Source organism: Stenella coeruleoalba, assembly GCF_951394435.1.
Source record: "Stenella coeruleoalba genome assembly, chromosome: X".
NCBI classification, from domain to species: Eukaryota; Metazoa; Chordata; class Mammalia; order Artiodactyla; family Delphinidae; genus Stenella; species Stenella coeruleoalba.
In genome coordinates this window covers 55,010,976-55,027,579 of record NC_137152.1, presented here as the reverse complement: position 1 = coordinate 55,027,579, position 16,604 = coordinate 55,010,976, and the positions used below count along the sequence as shown (strand labels likewise).

General features: G+C 39.1%; 1 protein-coding gene across 5 annotated transcripts in view; it reads left to right on the top strand.

The window, feature by feature from the left end:
* The window catches only part of TEX11 (testis expressed 11), a 373,435-nt gene that overhangs the window by 39,198 nt on the left and 317,633 nt on the right, over positions 1–16,604 (top strand). For all 5 annotated transcript variants that reach the window (XM_079911723.1, XM_079911722.1, XM_079911724.1 and 2 more), the window contains exon 3: positions 13,958–14,079. In XM_079911723.1, coding sequence (XP_079767849.1) covers positions 13,958–14,079 — 122 coding nt within the window. The remainder of the gene's footprint in view (positions 1–13,957; positions 14,080–16,604) is intronic.

Here is a 16,604-nt window from a genome sequence, read left to right as displayed (position 1 = left end):
TCTTCCTTTATATTTCTGTAGTGTCTTGCACTCACAGCACTTATTATATTGTAAGTTTTCTCATTTTAATTTCTGTTAATATTGTGTGATCTGCTTCATGGTATAGACTGTTTCACTCATCTTTGTATTCCTAGTAAGTAAGATCCCTAGTATCTGCCTGATACCAAGCATTCAATAAATGTTTGTTGTATTAACTTTTACAAGGAGAAATATAGACACCAGCCAAAGCAGAAAGTACAGTTGTGGATTTTGTTCATGCTGTACTACTAATAGCTTTGATCTTGGGCAAGTTAATTAACTTCCCTGTAGCTTATTTTAATTAATTGTAAAATTAGAGTGGGTTACTAGAATTTTAAGGTGACTTAGAGCTCTAAAAAATTGGTTGATTGATACATGTGTATACCATACATCTTGTGTGGAAATGTGTGTAAGCTCCTCAAGGGAGGGAACTGTGTCTTGTTTACATTATTCTTGGTGCTTAGCAGAATACTTGATATCATTAAATGTTTATTGAATTAATGAATGAAATAACTCTTGTCTTATTCATTCATATTGCCCACAAGGATAGTAACACTGTCACCAGGAATGATGCTATATATTTCTGATGATGATTTGGAAATGCACATGGGCTCAGATAAAACTTTCCTGTGTTATTCTATCACCATCAAAAGCAGTTCATGGGGCTTCCCTGGTGGCGCAGTGGTTGAGAGTCCGCCTGCCGATGCAGGGGACACGGGTTCGTGCCCCGGCCCGGGAAGATCCCACATGCCGCGGAGCGGCTGGGCCCGTGAGCCGTGGCCGCTGAGCCGCCGTGGCCGCTGAGCCGCCGTGGCCGCTGAGCCTGCGCGTCCGGAGCCTGTGCTCCACAACGGGAGAGGCCACAACAGTGAGAGGCCCGCGTACCGCAAAAAAATAAAAAAAGCAGTTCATAAGATGCTTAATTGTTTATGACATTTTGCTTAGCAATCCTCTAAATAACTAGTGCATTCTGTTAGGAATGGAAAGGCTAAAGATATCTTGTGTGGAAGATTAGCCGTCATGCATTTGGTTTCATTAAATATTTGATGAATATTTTGCAAGCAAGTTTTATGTGTATTATGTGTAGTTTACAATAGTATAGAGATAAGAAATCACAAAGACAGTTGAATCAACTTAGGTTTCTTTCTTCCTTCAAAGACCTCTTTGGTGAGAGTTGCTATAATGTACTCAGCTAATCCACTTCAACCTTCCAACTGTGTTGTTATAGTCTACTTACTGCATTCCCAACGTTTCCATGTATGTTTTGGTCTGATTTAGATGTGAATCTACTGGGAAGGTGTCTTGGATAAGTCTGTCTTCAGTGCCTAGTGCATTGTTAACACTCAGTAAACAAGTTAATTAATTAAGTTGTTAAATAGACAGAAATAGCCTTTGGTAACCATGGTCACTAAAACAAAGCAGATATTAGCTGAACAGAAGACTCAGTCAAGAGCAGTAGGGTTCAGCTACAATGGGTAAGATGATGTAATGAGAATAAAAGAGTAATACATACAGATACTTTGTAAATATATACAGATGCTTAGGGGTAGGATTGGATGAATTGGCAAATTGAGATTGGTTATTGACCTTGCATTTTATAGGAGTGTGAAAGAAATAAAATACCAGATTCATTGCAACATTTATACAATGTGCATTTGGTTTAGAGGACTGAGTTGTGGCTTTTTTGAGATATTCCTCCTACTGCTATGGTTTGTTCAATGTAAGTATAATTCTACCCTTTAGTCTTTAAAGTTTAGTACCCTGGATGTGACTGGATGTCTTTCCTCACCAGAATCAAGTTGGAAATTCCTTTTTTGGTTAGCATGATATAGTCAGCTCTTGCCTTTTTACCTCCCGCCACCATCCAGCCAGTTGCCCTCCAAAATTTTACATAGCTTTATCTCCTAATGAGCCCAGGTCTAGGTTTGTTTCAGTCCCTGAGCCAGTTCTGTACAGGGCAAGAAAGAATAACAGTATTATGTTGTAGGGAAGAGACTGGTTTGGAATGAAGTCATACTGGCCATCAGATTTGAGATTTAACATGCTAGGGGCATACTGTAGGCACCTGTTGAGCTTTAGAACTGTATCTTTACTGACTGTCATGATTTTCATGGAGCTAGCCTGCCCTGTATCCTTTCCTAGTTGCTCTCCAGGACCAAGATGCTGCTCAGAACTACAATACACTGCTGTGAATAATTCTCTTGGAACTATGGTTCATGCAGTTTCATCTGACTTGTGCATTATGATTCGCTGCTTGGATTCTCTTGTGCCATACCCAGTTTGTCAGTTGGGTCCTCCCGGAACATTGTATATGAAAAATGATCGTCTCTCTGACCATTAGATAGAAAGTATGATTTACAGTGTGGTTTTATCTGTCACTAAACCTGTTTGTCCTGAGTTTGCTTGAGTTTTTTTGCCATGCCCTTTTGATACTGTTTTGGACATTTCGACTGTCCTCATTAAAAGTAGCCTCTGCTGGAATAGTTTTTCTTAGCTTACAATCAGAATTATAGCTATTTTACGTTTGGTAGTGTATATATGTCCATGCCACTCTCTCACTTTGTCCCAGCTTACCCTTCCCTCTCCCAGTATCCTCAACACTCTGAATGGTGTTGGCTCATTTTTTCTTTTTCTACTGTTTTTTAGTTGTCTCAGAGTCCTGGCAAGTCAGTTCTTCCAGGCCTTTTCCAATAGGCCTAGTATAGTGGAAGGACAGGATTTCAAATTAGAAAGCCTGAGTTCAGCTCCTAGTTTGCTACTTCCTCTTTCTGTCACCTTTGAGAAGTCACTATACTTTGTTATATCTCAGTTCCTGCGTCTTATAAAAGTATCTCCTTTACAGAGTAGATTGATGATTAAATGAGAATGCATGTGAAAAAGCTTTGAGACTGTAAAGCATTATGCAAATGTTAATTTTATTGTCATTTTTGGTTCTTTTCTCACTGAAGAAATTGCAAGTAATCATTGTGATTTGGAGTAAAATCTTGAATTGACCCTGGCAAGTCTTTGAACTGCTTTGGCTTTTGAATGACTGGTTGAGTTGATGGAGGTCACTGGGAGAGACTTGGCAGGACTGTTGATAGATTTTTTTCCATGTTGTAACAGAAGCTCCCTTCCTCAAGGAAAGGGAAGAAGTTTATTTTCTATTATACTGTACCTGGAATGCTGTCTATCTAATCAGAATTAATTGGTACAGATTAACGTGGCTGCCTCAATAGAGTGACTCCCCAGTTTTAACTAGGATGAATCTCATTTAAATTAAATAGACTGGGGGCTTCCCTGGTGGCGCAGTGGTTGAGAGTCCACCTGCTGATGCAGGGGGCACGGGTTTGTGCCTCGGTCCGGGAGGATCCCACATGCCGCGGAGTGTCTGTGCCCGTAAGCCATGGCTGCTGAGCCCGCGCGTCCGGAGCCTGTGCTCCGCAACGGGAGAGGCCACAATAGTGAGAGGCCCACGGATCGCAAAAAAAATTAAAAAAAAAATTGACTGCAATCATGTTGTAAATCATAGTTTATTTCAGTAGCCAGGAAGATAATTTAATCGTTTTTTTCAAAATGTACAATATTGCCTGATATAACCTTAATACAGAGTGTTGTTTTCACATCTCAGGAATAGGCTGTATTTATACAAGCTCTTTTCTGACCTTCTCCCAGAAGCAAGTCTCTTCTTCATAGTGTAACTCTCAACCATTCAGCTATGTGATCTCTATTACTTACTCAGCTTTGCTGACTGCATTTTATCCTCAAGAACTGCAGTGCTCTCATTGCCTCAGCTGGTGTTAGTCAAGTTGCTCAACTGAATGACACTGAAAATATGTTTGGAAAGGACCAGAATTATTTTGACAAAGAATGAATTATATAAAATATTAAGAGAACATTCACAAATCAAAATTAACGCCTTCACAGTCTCATATACTATGTCACTAGGACTTATAATTGGTATTCTAATAAAATATATTTGGATTTTTTTTAAAAGGAAGTCAAATTAAAAAATTTATATTGGATTTTTTCTTTTCAAAAACATTTCAAGAAATCTGTTTTTAAAAGATATTTGGATTTTTAAAAACATTGTTTAAAAACTTTCCTAATTATTTTTTAAATTGAGGTATAATTGACGTACAACATTATATTAGTTTCAGGTGTACAACATAATGATTCAATATTCGTGTATATTACAAAATGATCAGCACAATAAGTCTAGTTTAACATCCATCACCATACATAGTTAGAAAATTTTTTTCTTGTGTTGATAACTTTTAATATTTACTCTTTTTTTTAAACATTTTTATTGGAGTATAATTGCTTTACAAAGGTGTGTTAATTTCTGCTTTATAACAAAGTGAATCAGTTATACATATGCATATGTCCCCATATCTCTTCCCTCTTGCCTCTCCCTCCCTCCCACCCTCCCTATCCCACCCCTCTACGTGGTCACAAAGCAACGAGCTGATCTCTCTGTGCTATGGGGCTGCTTCCCACTAGCTAGCTATTTTATGTTTGGTAGTGTATATATGTCCATGCCACTCTTTCACTTTGTCCTAGCTTCCCCTTCCCCCTCCCTGTGTCCTCAAGTCCATTCTCTAATAGGTCTGCGTCTTTATTCCCATCTTGCCCCTAGGTTCTTCATGACCAATTTTTTTTTTTTAGATTCCATATATATGTGTGAGCATACGGTATTTGGTTTTCTCTTTCTGACTTACTTCACTCTGTGTGACAGACTCTAGGTCCATCCACCTCATGACAAATAACTCAATTTCGTTTCTTTTTATGGCTGAGTAATATTCCATTGTATATATGTGCCACATCTTCTTTATCCATTCATCTGTTGATGGACACTTAGGTTGCTTTCATGTCCTATCTATTGTAAATAGAGCTGCAATGAACATTTTGGTACATGACTCTTTTTGAATAGTGGTTTTCTCAGGGTATATGCCCAGTAGTGGGATTACTGGGTTGTATGGTAGTTCTATTTTTAGTTTTTTAAGGAACCTCCATATGTTCTCCACCGTGGATGTATGAATTTACGTTCCCACCAACAGTGCAATTAGGGTTTCCTTTTCTCCACACCGTCTCCAGCATTTATTGTTTGTAGATTTTTTGATGATGGCCATTCTGACCGGTGTGAGATGATATCTCATTGTAGTTTTGATTCACGTTTCTCTAATGATTAATGATGTTGAGCATTCTTTCATGTGTTTGTTGGCAATCTGTATATCTTCTTTGGAGAAATATCCATTTAGGTCTTCTGCCCATTTTTGGATAGGGTTGTTCGTTTTTTTTGATATTGAGCTGCATGAGCTGCTTGTAAATTTTGGAGATTAATCCTTTGTCAGTTGTTTCATTTGCAAATATTTTCTCCCATTCTGAGGGTTGTCTTTTGGTCTTGTTTATGGTTTCCTTTGCTGTGCAAAAGCTTTGAAGTTTCATTAGGTCCCATTTGTTTATTTTTGTTTTTATTTCCATTTCTCTAGGAGGTGGGTCAAAAAGGATCTTGCTGTGATTTATGTCATAGAGTGTTCTGCCTATTTTTTCCTCTAAGAGATTGATAGTGTCTGGCCTTACATTTAGGTCTTTAATCCATTTTGAGTTTATTTTTGTGTATTGTGTTAGGCAGTGTTCTAACTTCATTGTTTTATGTGTAGCTGTCCAGTTTTCCCAGCACCACTTATTGAAGAGGCTGTCTTTTCTCCATTGTATATTCTTGCTTCCTTTATCAAAGATAAGGTGACCATATGTGCTTGGGTTTATCTCTGGGCTTTCTATCCTGTTCCATTGATCTATATTTCTGTTTTTGTACCAGTACCATACTGTCTTGATTACTGTAGCTTTGTACTATAGTCTGAAGTCAGGAAGCCTGATTCCTCCAGCTCTGTTTTTCTTTCTCAGGATTGCTTTTCGGGGTCTTTTGTGTTTCCATACGAATTGTGAGATTTTTTGTTCTAGTTCTGTGACAAATGCCAATGGCAGTATATTGGGATTGCATTGAATCTGTACATTGCTTTGGGTAGAATAGTCATTTTCACAATGTTGATTCTTCCAATCCAAGAACATGGTTATACCTCTCCATCTATTAGTATCATCTTTAATTTCTTTCATCAGTGTCTTATAATTTTCTGCATACAGGTGTTTTGTCTCCTTAGGTAGGTTTATTCCTAGATATTTTATTCTTTTTGTTGCAGTGGTAAATGGGAGCGTTTTCTTGATTTCACTTTCAGATTTTTCATCATTAGTGTATAGGAATGCCAGAGATTTCTGTGCATTAATTTTGTATGCTGCTACTTTACCAAATTCATTGATTAGCTCTAGTAGTTTTCTGGTAGCATCTTCAGGATTCTCTATAGTATCATGTCATTTGCAAACAGTGACAGCTTTACTTTTTCTTTTCTGATTTGGATTCCTTTTATTTCTTTTTCTTCTCTGATTTCTGTGACTAAAACTTCCAAAACTATGTTGAATAATTGTTGGCTGTGGGTCTGTCATATATGGCCTTTATTATGTTGAGGAAAATTCCCTCTGTGCCTACTTTCTGCAGGGTTTTTATCATAAATGGGTGTTGAATTTTGTCGAAAGCTTTCTCTGCATCTATTGAGATGATCATATGGTTTTTCTCCTTCAATTTGTTAATATGGTGTATCACATTGATTGATTTGCGTATATTGAAGAATCCTTGCATTCCTGGGATAAACCGCACTTGATCGTGGTGTATGATCCTTTAATGTGCTGTTGGATTCTGTTTGCTAGTATTTTGTTGAGGATTTTTGCATCTATGTTCATCAGTGATATTGGCCTGTAGTTTTCTTTTTTTGTGACATCTTTGTCTGGTTTTGGTATCAGGGTGATGGTGGACTCGTAGAATGAGTTTGGGAATGTTCCTCCCTCTGCTATATTTTGGAAGAGTTTGAGGAGGATAGGTGTTAGCTCTTCTCTAAATGTTGCATAGAATTCTCCTGTGAAGCCATCTGGTCCTGGGCTTTTGTTTGTTGGAAGTTTTTTAATCATAGTCTCAATTTCAGTGCTTGTGATTGGTCTGTTCATATTTTCTATTTCTTCCTGGTTCAGTCTTGGAAGGTTGTGCATTTCTAAGAATTTGTCCATTTTTTCCAGGTTGTTCAGTTTATTGGCATAGAGTTGCTTGTAGTAATCTCTCATGATCCTTTGTATTTCTGCCGTGTTAGTTGTTACTTCTCCTTTTTCAATTCTAATTCTACTGATTTGAGTCTTCTTCCTTTTTTTCTTGATGAGTCTGGCTAATGGTTTATCAATTTTGTTTATCTTCTCGAAGAACCAGCTTTTAGTTTTACTGATCTCTGCTATCGTTTCCTTCATTTCTTTTTCATTTATTTCTGATCTTATCTTTATGATTTCTTTCCTTCTGCTAAATTTGGGGTTTTTTTGTTCTCCTTTCTCTAATTGCTTTAGGTGTAAGGTTAGGTTGGTTGTTTGAGATGTTTCTTGTTTCTTAAGGTAGGATTGTATTGCTATAAACTTCCTCTTAGAACTGTTCTTGCTGCATCCCATAGGTTTTGGGTTGTCGTGTTTTCACTGTCATTTGTTTCTAGGTATTTCTTGATTTCCTCTTTGATTTCTTCAGTGATCTCTTGGTTATTAAGTAGTGTATTGTTTAGCCTCCATGTGTTTGTATGTTTTACAGATCTTTTCCTGTAATTGATATCTAGTCTCATAGCGTTGTGGTCGGAAAAGATATTTGACACGATTTCAATTTTCTTAAATTTACCAAGGCTTGATTTGTGGCCCAAGATATGATGTATCCTGGAGAATGTTCCATGAGCACTTGAGAAGAATGTGTATTCTGTTGTTTTTGGATGCCATGTCCTATAAATATCAGTTAAGTCCATCTTGTTGAATGTATCATTTGAAGCTTGTGTTTCCTTATTTATTTTCATTTTGGATGATCTGTGCATTAGTGAAAGTGGGGTGTTAAAGTCCCCTACTATGCTGGTGTTACTGTTGACTTGCCCTTTTATAGCTGTTAGTATTTGCCTTATATATTGAGGTTCTCCTTTGTTGGGTGCATAACTATTTACAATTGTTGTATCTTCTTCTTGGATTGATCATTATGTAGTGTCCTTCATTGTCTCTTGTAATAGTCTTTGTTTTAAAGTCTTATTTTGTCTGATATGAGAATTGCTACTCCAGTGTTCTTTTGATTTCCCTTTGCATGGAATATCTTTTTCCATCCCCTCACTTTCAGTCTGTATGTGTTCCTAGGTCTGAAGTGGGTCTTTTTATACAGCATATATACGGTTTGTTGTTTTTGTATCCATTCAGCCAGTGTATGTCTTTTGGTTGTAGCATTTAATCCATTTACATTTAAGGTAATTATCGATAAGTATGTTTCTATTACCATTTTCTTAATTGTTTGGGGTTTGTTATTGTAGGTCTTTTTCTTCTCTTGTGTTTCCTGCCTAGAGAAGTTCCTTTAGCATTTGTTGTAATGCTGGTTTGGTGGTGCTGAATTCTCTTAGCTTTGGCTGGTCTGTAAAGGTATTAATTTCTCCATCAAATCTGAATGAGATCCTTGCTGGGTAGAGTCATCTTGGTTGTAGGTTTTTCTCCTTCATCACTTTAAATATGTTCTGCCCCTCCATTATGGCTTGCAGAGTTTTTGTTGAAAGATCATCTGTCAAACTTATGGGGATTCCCTTGCATGTTGTTTGTTGTTTTTCCCTTGCTGCTTTTAATATTTTTCTTTGTAATTAATTTTTGATAGTTTGATTAATATGTGTCTTGGCGTGTTTCTCCTTGGATTTATCCTGTATGGGACTCTCTGTGCTTCCTGGACTTGATTAACTATTTCCTTTCCCCTATTAGGGAAGTTTTGAACTATAATCTCTTGCAATATTTTCTCAGTCCCTTTCTTTTCTCTTTTTTGTTTTTGTTTTTGTTTTTGTTTTGCGGTACGCGGGCCTCTCACTGATGTGGCCTCTCCCGTTGCGGAGCACAGGCTCCGGACGTGCAGGCTCAGCGGCCACAGCTCACGGGCCCAGCCGCTCCGCGGCACATGGGATCCTCCCGCACTGGGGCATGAACCCGTGCCCCCTGCATCGGCAGGCGGACTCCCAACCACTGTGCCACCAGGGAAGCCCCTCAGTCCCTTTCTTTTTGTCTTCTTCTTCTGGGACCTCTGTAGTTCGAATGTTGGTGCGTTTAATATTGTTCCAGAGGTCTCTGAGACTGTCCTCAGTTCTTTTCATTCTTTTTTCTTTATTCTGCTCTGCACTAGTTATTTCCACTATTTTATCTCCCAGGTCACTTATCCATTCTTCTGCCTCAGTTATTCTGCTATTGATCCCTTCTAGAGAATTTTTAATTTCATTTATTGTGTTGTTCATCACTGTTTGTTTGCTCTTTAGTTCTTCTAGGTCCTTGTTAAACGTTTCTTGTATTTTCTCCATTCTATTTCCAAGAATTTGGATCATCTTTACTATCATTATTCTGAATTATTTTTCAGGTAGACTGCCTATTTCCTCTTCATTTGTTTGGTGTGGGTTTTTGCCTTGCTCCTTCATCTGCTGTGTGTTTCTCTGTCTTCTCATTTTGCTTAACTTACCGTGTTTGGGTTCTCCTTTTTGCAGGCTGCAGGTTCGTAGTTCCCATTGTTTTTGGTGTCTCCCCCAGTGGCTAAGGTTGGTTCTGTGGGTTGTGTAGGCCTCCTGGTGGAGGGGAGTAGTGCCTGTGTTCTGGTGAATAAGGCTGGATCTTGTCTTTCTGGTGGGCAGGTCCACATCTGGTGGTGTGTTTTGTTGTGTCTGTGGCCTTATTATGATTTTAGGCAGCCTCTCTGCTCCTGGGTGGGGTTGTGTTCCTGTCTTTTTAGTTGTTTGGCATAGGGTGTCCAGCACTGTAGCTTGCTGATCGTGGAGTGAAGCTGGGTGTTGGTGTTGAGATGGAGATCTCTTGGAGATTTTCGCCGTTTGATATTACGTGGAGCTGGGAGGTCTGTTGTGGACCAGTGTCCTGAACTTGGCTCTCCCACCTTAGAGGCATAGCCCTGATGCCTGGCTGGAGCACCAAGAGCCTGTCATTCACACGGCTCAGGATCAAAGGGAGAATAAAAAGAAAGAAAGAAAGGGGAAGATAAAATAAAGTTATTAAAATAAAAAATAATTTAAAATTTTTTTAAGTAATAAAAAAAGAGGAGGAAAGAAAGCAGAGAGCAACCAAAGCAAACCAAAAAACAAATCCATCAATGATAACAAGTGCTAAATACTATACTAAAAACAACAGCAACAAAAAAAATGGACAGACAGAACCCTAGGACAAATGGTAAAAGCAAAGCTATACAGAGAAAATCACAGAAGCACACACATACACACTCACAAAAAGAGAAAAAGGGAAAAAAATATATATCATTGCTCCCAAAGTCCACCTCATCAATTTAGGATGATTCGTTGTCTATTTAGGTATTTCACAGATGCAGGGTACATCAAGTTGATTGTGGAGATTTAATCCGCTGCTCCTGAGGCTGCTGGGAGAAATTTCCCTTTCTCTTCTTTGTTAGCACAGCTCCTGGGCTTCAGCTTTGGAGTTGGACCCACCTCTCTGTGTAGGTTGCCTGAGAGCATCTGTTCTTCGTTCAGACAGGACGGGGTTAAAGGAACAGCTGATTCGGGTGCTCTGGATCACTCAGGCTGGGGGGAAAGGGAGGGGTACGGAGTTTGGGGTGAGCCTGCGGCGGCAGAGCCCAGCATGACGTTGCAGCAGCCTGAGGCACGCCATGTGTTCTCCCTGGGGAAGTTATCCCTGGATCCCGAAACCCTGGCAGTGGCGGGGTGCACAGGCTCCCGGGAGGGGCGGTGTGGATAGTGAACTGTGCTTGCACACAGGCTTCTTGGTGGCTGCAACAGCAGCCTTAGCGTCTCATGCCCGTCTTTGGGGTCCGCGCTGATAGCCGTGGCTTGCGCCCGTCTCTGGAGCTCCTTTATGTGCACTCTGAACCCCTCTCCTTGCGCACCAGGAAACAAAGAGGCAAGAAAAAGTGTTTTGCCTCTTTGGCAGCTCCAGATTCTTTCCTGGACTCCCTCCTGGCTACCTGTGGCATACTAACCCCCTTCAGGCTGTGTTCACGCAGGCAACCCCAGTCCTCTCCCTGGGATCCGACCTTCGAAGCCCGAGCCTCAGCTCGCAGACCCCGCCCACCCCGGCGGGTGAGCAGACAAGCCTCTCGGGCTGGTGAGTGCTGGTCGGCACCGATCTTCTGTGCGGGAATCTCTCCTCTTTGCCCTCTGCACCCCTGTTGCTGTGCTCTCCTCCGTGGCTCTGAAGCTTCCCCCCTCCGCCACCCGCTGTCTCCGCCCGCGAAGGGGCTTCCTAGTGTGTGGAAACCTTTCCTCCTTCACAGCTCCCTCCCAGAGGTCCAGGTCCCACTCCTGTTCTTTTGTGTCTGTTTTTTCTTTTTTCTTTTGCCATACCCAGGTAGGTGGGGAGTTTCTTGCCTTTTGAGAAGTCTGAGGTCTTCTGCCAGTATTCAGTAGATGTTCTGTAGGAATTGTTCCACATGTAGATGTATTTCTGATGTATTTGTGGGGAGGAAGGTGATCTCCACGTCTTACTCCTCTGCCATCTTGAAACTTCTCCCAAGATTTACTCATAACAGTTTTAAAATATACAGTATAGTAATAACTATGGTTGCCATGCTGTATATTGCATCCCTATGACCTATTTATTTCATAACTGGAAGTTTGTACCTTTTGACTTCCTTTACCCATTTGGGCCCCCCTCCGCTTCCTGCTTCTGACAACCACCAGTCTGTTTCCTGTATCTCTGAGCCTTTTTTTAAAAAAAATGATTCCACATGTAAGTGAGATCATACGGTATTTGTCTTTCTCTGTGTGACTTATTTCACTTAGTATAATGCCTTTAAGGTCCATACCTGTTGCAGATGGCAAGATTTCATTCTTTTTTATGGCTGAATAACATTTTATTGTACATATTTAGCACATTTTTTTAATCCATTCATCGATGGAGACTTAGGTTCTTTCCACATCTTGGCTATTGTAAATAATGCTGCAATGAACATGGGGTTGCACAGGTCTTTTCAGGTTAGTGTTTTCATTTTCTTCAGATAAATACCCAGAAGTGGAATTGCTGGATCATATGGTAGTCCTATTTTTAATTTTTTGAGGAACCTGCCTACTGTTTTCCATAGTGGCTGCACCAATTATTTGCACCATTATGGTTTTGCTTTGCATTTCCTTGATGATTAATGATGTTGAACATCTTTTTTTTCATGTACCTGTTGGCCTTCACTGTGTTTTCTTTGGAAAAGGGTCTATTCAGGCATTTTTAAATTGGATTTTCTTTTGCTATTAAGTTGTATGATTTCTTTATATATTTTGAATATTAAGCCCTTATCAGATATATGATTTGCAAATATTTTCTCCCAGTCTAAACTTTCCTAGTTCTGTTATCAATATTTTGAGCAAGGACTATAATATATATATTTCTCAGCCTAATGCTTACCTAATCTTAGATGAATCAAGATATTTAATATTAGTCCTTCTGTTAACCAATTTATGGGAGTAAGGAAGCTAGAGGTTTTTCTTTTCGTATGTATCATTACTTGAGGCATATGAAATATGTATGGTATATTTTCCCTAATATCTTTGATCATGCAGTGGATACTAAAGAGTCTATGAGCTTTAAAAAATGTTTGAGTGTATTTGAAAATAAGTTTCTTTGTGAAGTCTCTATGTGAATCTGTTTTCTGATATTTAACTGAAAAGTTTTCTTTTTAAAGAAATATTTTATTTATTTATTTATTTTTGGCTGCGTTGGGTCTTTGTTGCTGCTCGCGGGCTTTCTCTAGTTGCGGCGAGTGGGGGCTACTTTTTGTTGTGGTGTGCGGGTTTCTCATTGTGGTGACTTCTCTTGTTGCAGAGCATGGGCTCTAGGCACGCGGGCTCAGTAGTTGTGGCTTACGGGCTCTGGAGTGCAGGCTCAGTAGTTGAGGCGCACGGGCTTATTTGCTTCCGTAGAATGTTGGATCTTCCTGGACCAGGGCTCGAACCCATACCTCCTGCATTGTTAGGCAGATTCTTAACTACTGTGCCACCAGGAAAGTCCTGAAGATTTTTCAGTTAGCAGATTTATTGTTCGTTGTAGCAGGTTAAAAACCTGTTTATTGTAGCAGATTAAAAATCTTCCAGAAGGTGCTCTTATGGTATTGTTATGAATGTTAACAACATTCTTTTTAGTTAATGCTCAGAAATGTTGCAAGAAATTAGAGACATGTAGGTTATGGAGACCTCTGTTACACGAGTTTGGAAAAACCTCAATTTTGATAATATGAAAGGCATCAGTTATGGTTCTACATCATGTTTGGGTTTTAAGGAATTCTGTGGCCTAATAAGATTCAGCTATATCGGGTCTGGAGCTCAAGACCGTTTAGAAAATGGTGACATCATTGTACAGATTCAGTAACTGGTTAATGTTGTTGCTAATTGAGCATGTCATTTTTTTTCTCTCAAAGTAAGGTCAAGACTTCAGCGTATGTCTGTCTAATGCTTTAAAGTATTAATAAGTATTTTAGTTTTACAGGGCATGTATCTAAGTCTCCCTTCAGAATTTCTACATTTTGTAATTTTGAAGACATTGTTAATTTCTCTTCTGTAGTTTTAAGATGACCTATAATAACATGACTATTTGTGAAGTCAATGCATTTTACTTTGAGAATGAGTAATGATGATTAAGTTATAAACAAGTGACTCCCAGGAAATACAAATGTTATTTGAAAATTATACTTTGCCTTTAGCTAGAATAAACTTTATCTCCAGTTTGGTTTTACTCTAAGGAGTATTGAAGTTTCTCCATGCTGTATTCATTTGACAAAAGGTCTAGGAACAGATTTCAGAATGATTTGCTACTTTCAGCCAGTGGTGATAGTTCACAGCACTTTTATCATTTATTGTTATTTCAGAAATGGTTGAAAACCTGCTTATAAAAGACGGTTCATCTATGATACCTGAGACAATTGATAGACTCTTCGCGGACATAGCAAATATCAACAGGGAGTCTATGGCTGAAATGCAGGACTCTCAGGTTGGTATTTTGTTTATAAGTTTTGATGATTTTGTTTATAAGTTTTGATGATTCACTGTTTTAATTAATGTATAAGTAAAAAAATAGACTTCATGATTAACATGAAATCTAAATACATGGAAATCAAGCCTAATGGCACATTTAGGGAAAATACTGTTTTAGAAACCAATGGAAAAATATGCCTCAAATTTAATATGTACTATTTAATCTGTCTAGGCTTCAGTTTTCTCATCTGTTAAAAGGAGCATAATAAAACCCACCTCCCAGTGTTGTTATGAATAGTAAACAAAATAACATATTTAAGGTCCTGGGTGCATAGCAGTTAGTCACTTAATAATAGTTCTTGGGCTTCTCTGGTGGCGCAGTGGTTAAGAATATGCCTGCCAACGCAGGCGACATGGGTTCGAGCCCTGGTCCTGGAAGATCCCACATGCCACGGAGCAACTAAGCCCGTGTGCCACAATAAGATAAGCCACTATGATGAGAAGCCTGCACACCACAACGAAGAGTAGCCCCTGCTCGCTGCAACTAGAGAAAGCCTGCGCACAGCAGTGAAGACCCAACACAGCCAATAAATAAAATTAATACATAAAAAAAAAATAATAGTTCTCTTTTCCTTCCTTCTTCAGCAAAGTAAGAAACTACGTGGTACTTGGTAGCGGGGAACTCAGTTGAATATAAGGCTTCAGTGGTGCTTTTTTGGGTTTTTTTTTTCTAGTGTTTAATTGGAGGTCTGTCACTTAATTTAGAAATTGCCTTGAGGTTCTGAAATACTTTTGGGAATGTTTACCTTGGGCAGATCCTTCCATTTTGGTGATTGCACACATGGAAAGGTGAGAATAAAGTTTGTTGTAAATACGTCTCATATATATATAACTTTATATATAATTCATATGCCGTATAATTTACCCATTTGAAGTGTACAATTCAGTGATTTTTAGTATTTCACAGAGTTGCGCACCCATCACCACAGTTAACTTTAGAACATTTTCATCACCTCCAAAAGAAACCTTGCACCCATTCACAGACACTCTCCATTTCCTCCTCTCTCCTCCAGCTCTAGGCAACCTCTAGTCTACTTTCCATCTCTGTGGATTTGCCTATCCTGGACATGTTATATAAATGGAATCATACAGTATGTGGTCTTTTGGGACTGACTTCTGTCACTTAGCATAATGTTTTCAAGATTTTTCCATGTTGTAGCATGTATCTGTACTTCATTACTTTTATTTTTAATTCTAATTTCCATTTGAAAGCTTGAGTTTTATTTATTGATTGATTGGCTGCGTTGGGTCTTCATTGATGAGCGTGGGCTTTCTCTAGTTGTGGCGAGCGGGGGGCTACTCTTTGTTGCGGTGTGAAGGCTTCTCATTGCGGTGACTTCTCTAGTTGTAAAGCACGGGTTCTAGGCACGTGGGCTTCAGTAGTTGTGGCTCGTGGGCTCTAGAGCACAGGCTTAGTAGTTGTGGCACCTGGGATTAGTTGCTCTGCGGCATGTAGGATCTTCCCAGAGCAGGGCTCGAACCCATGTCCCCTGCATTGGCAGGCAGATTCTTAACCACTGCGCCACCAGGGAAGTCCCATGTACTGCATTACCTTTTATGGCTGATAATATTCCATTCTTCGGATATATCATGTTTTGTATATCCATTCATCTGTTGATGAACGTTTGGGTTGTTTACACCTTTTGGCTACTATGAATGATGCTGCTATGAACATTCATGTACAGGTTTTTATGTTTTTATTTCTCTTAGGTATATACCTAGGAGTGACATTGCTGGTCGTATGGTAACTCTGTTTAAATTTTGAGGAACTGCCAGATTGTTTTCCAAAGTGACTGTACCATTTTACATTCCCACCGGCAGCATATCAAATTGGGTCAAAAATTGACCCAGTTTTTCCACATCATCACCAATACTTATTATTAGCTTTTTGATTATAGCCATCCTAGTGAGTGTGAAGTAGTATCTCATTGTGTTTGTTTTATTTTTAATTGTGGTAAAGTATACATAATGTAAAATTTACCATCTTAACTATTTTTAAATGTAAAATTCAGTAGTATTGAGTACATTCACATCGTTTTGCAACCAATCTCCAGAACTCTTTTCATCTTGCAAAACTGAAATTCTATACCTATTAAACAACAACTCCCCATTCTCCCTTTCCCCCAGACCCTGGCAACCACAATTCTACTTTCTATCTCTATAAGTTTGACTACTCTTGGTACTTCATATAAGTGGAATCATACAGTATTTCTCACATTGTGACTGGCATATTTCACTCAGTATAATGTCCTCAGATTTATCCATGGTGTAGTATGTGTCAGAATTTCTGCCTTCTTTTTTTCCCCTCCCCCAGAATTTCTGTCCTTTTTAAGGCTTCATAATATTCCTTTATGTGTACAGACCACATTTTGTTTATCTATATATCAGTCCATAGATACCTGAACTGCTTCCACCTTTTGGCTTTTGTGAATAATGCAGCTGTGAACATGGGTATAAAAGTATCTGTTCAAGTCCTTGCTT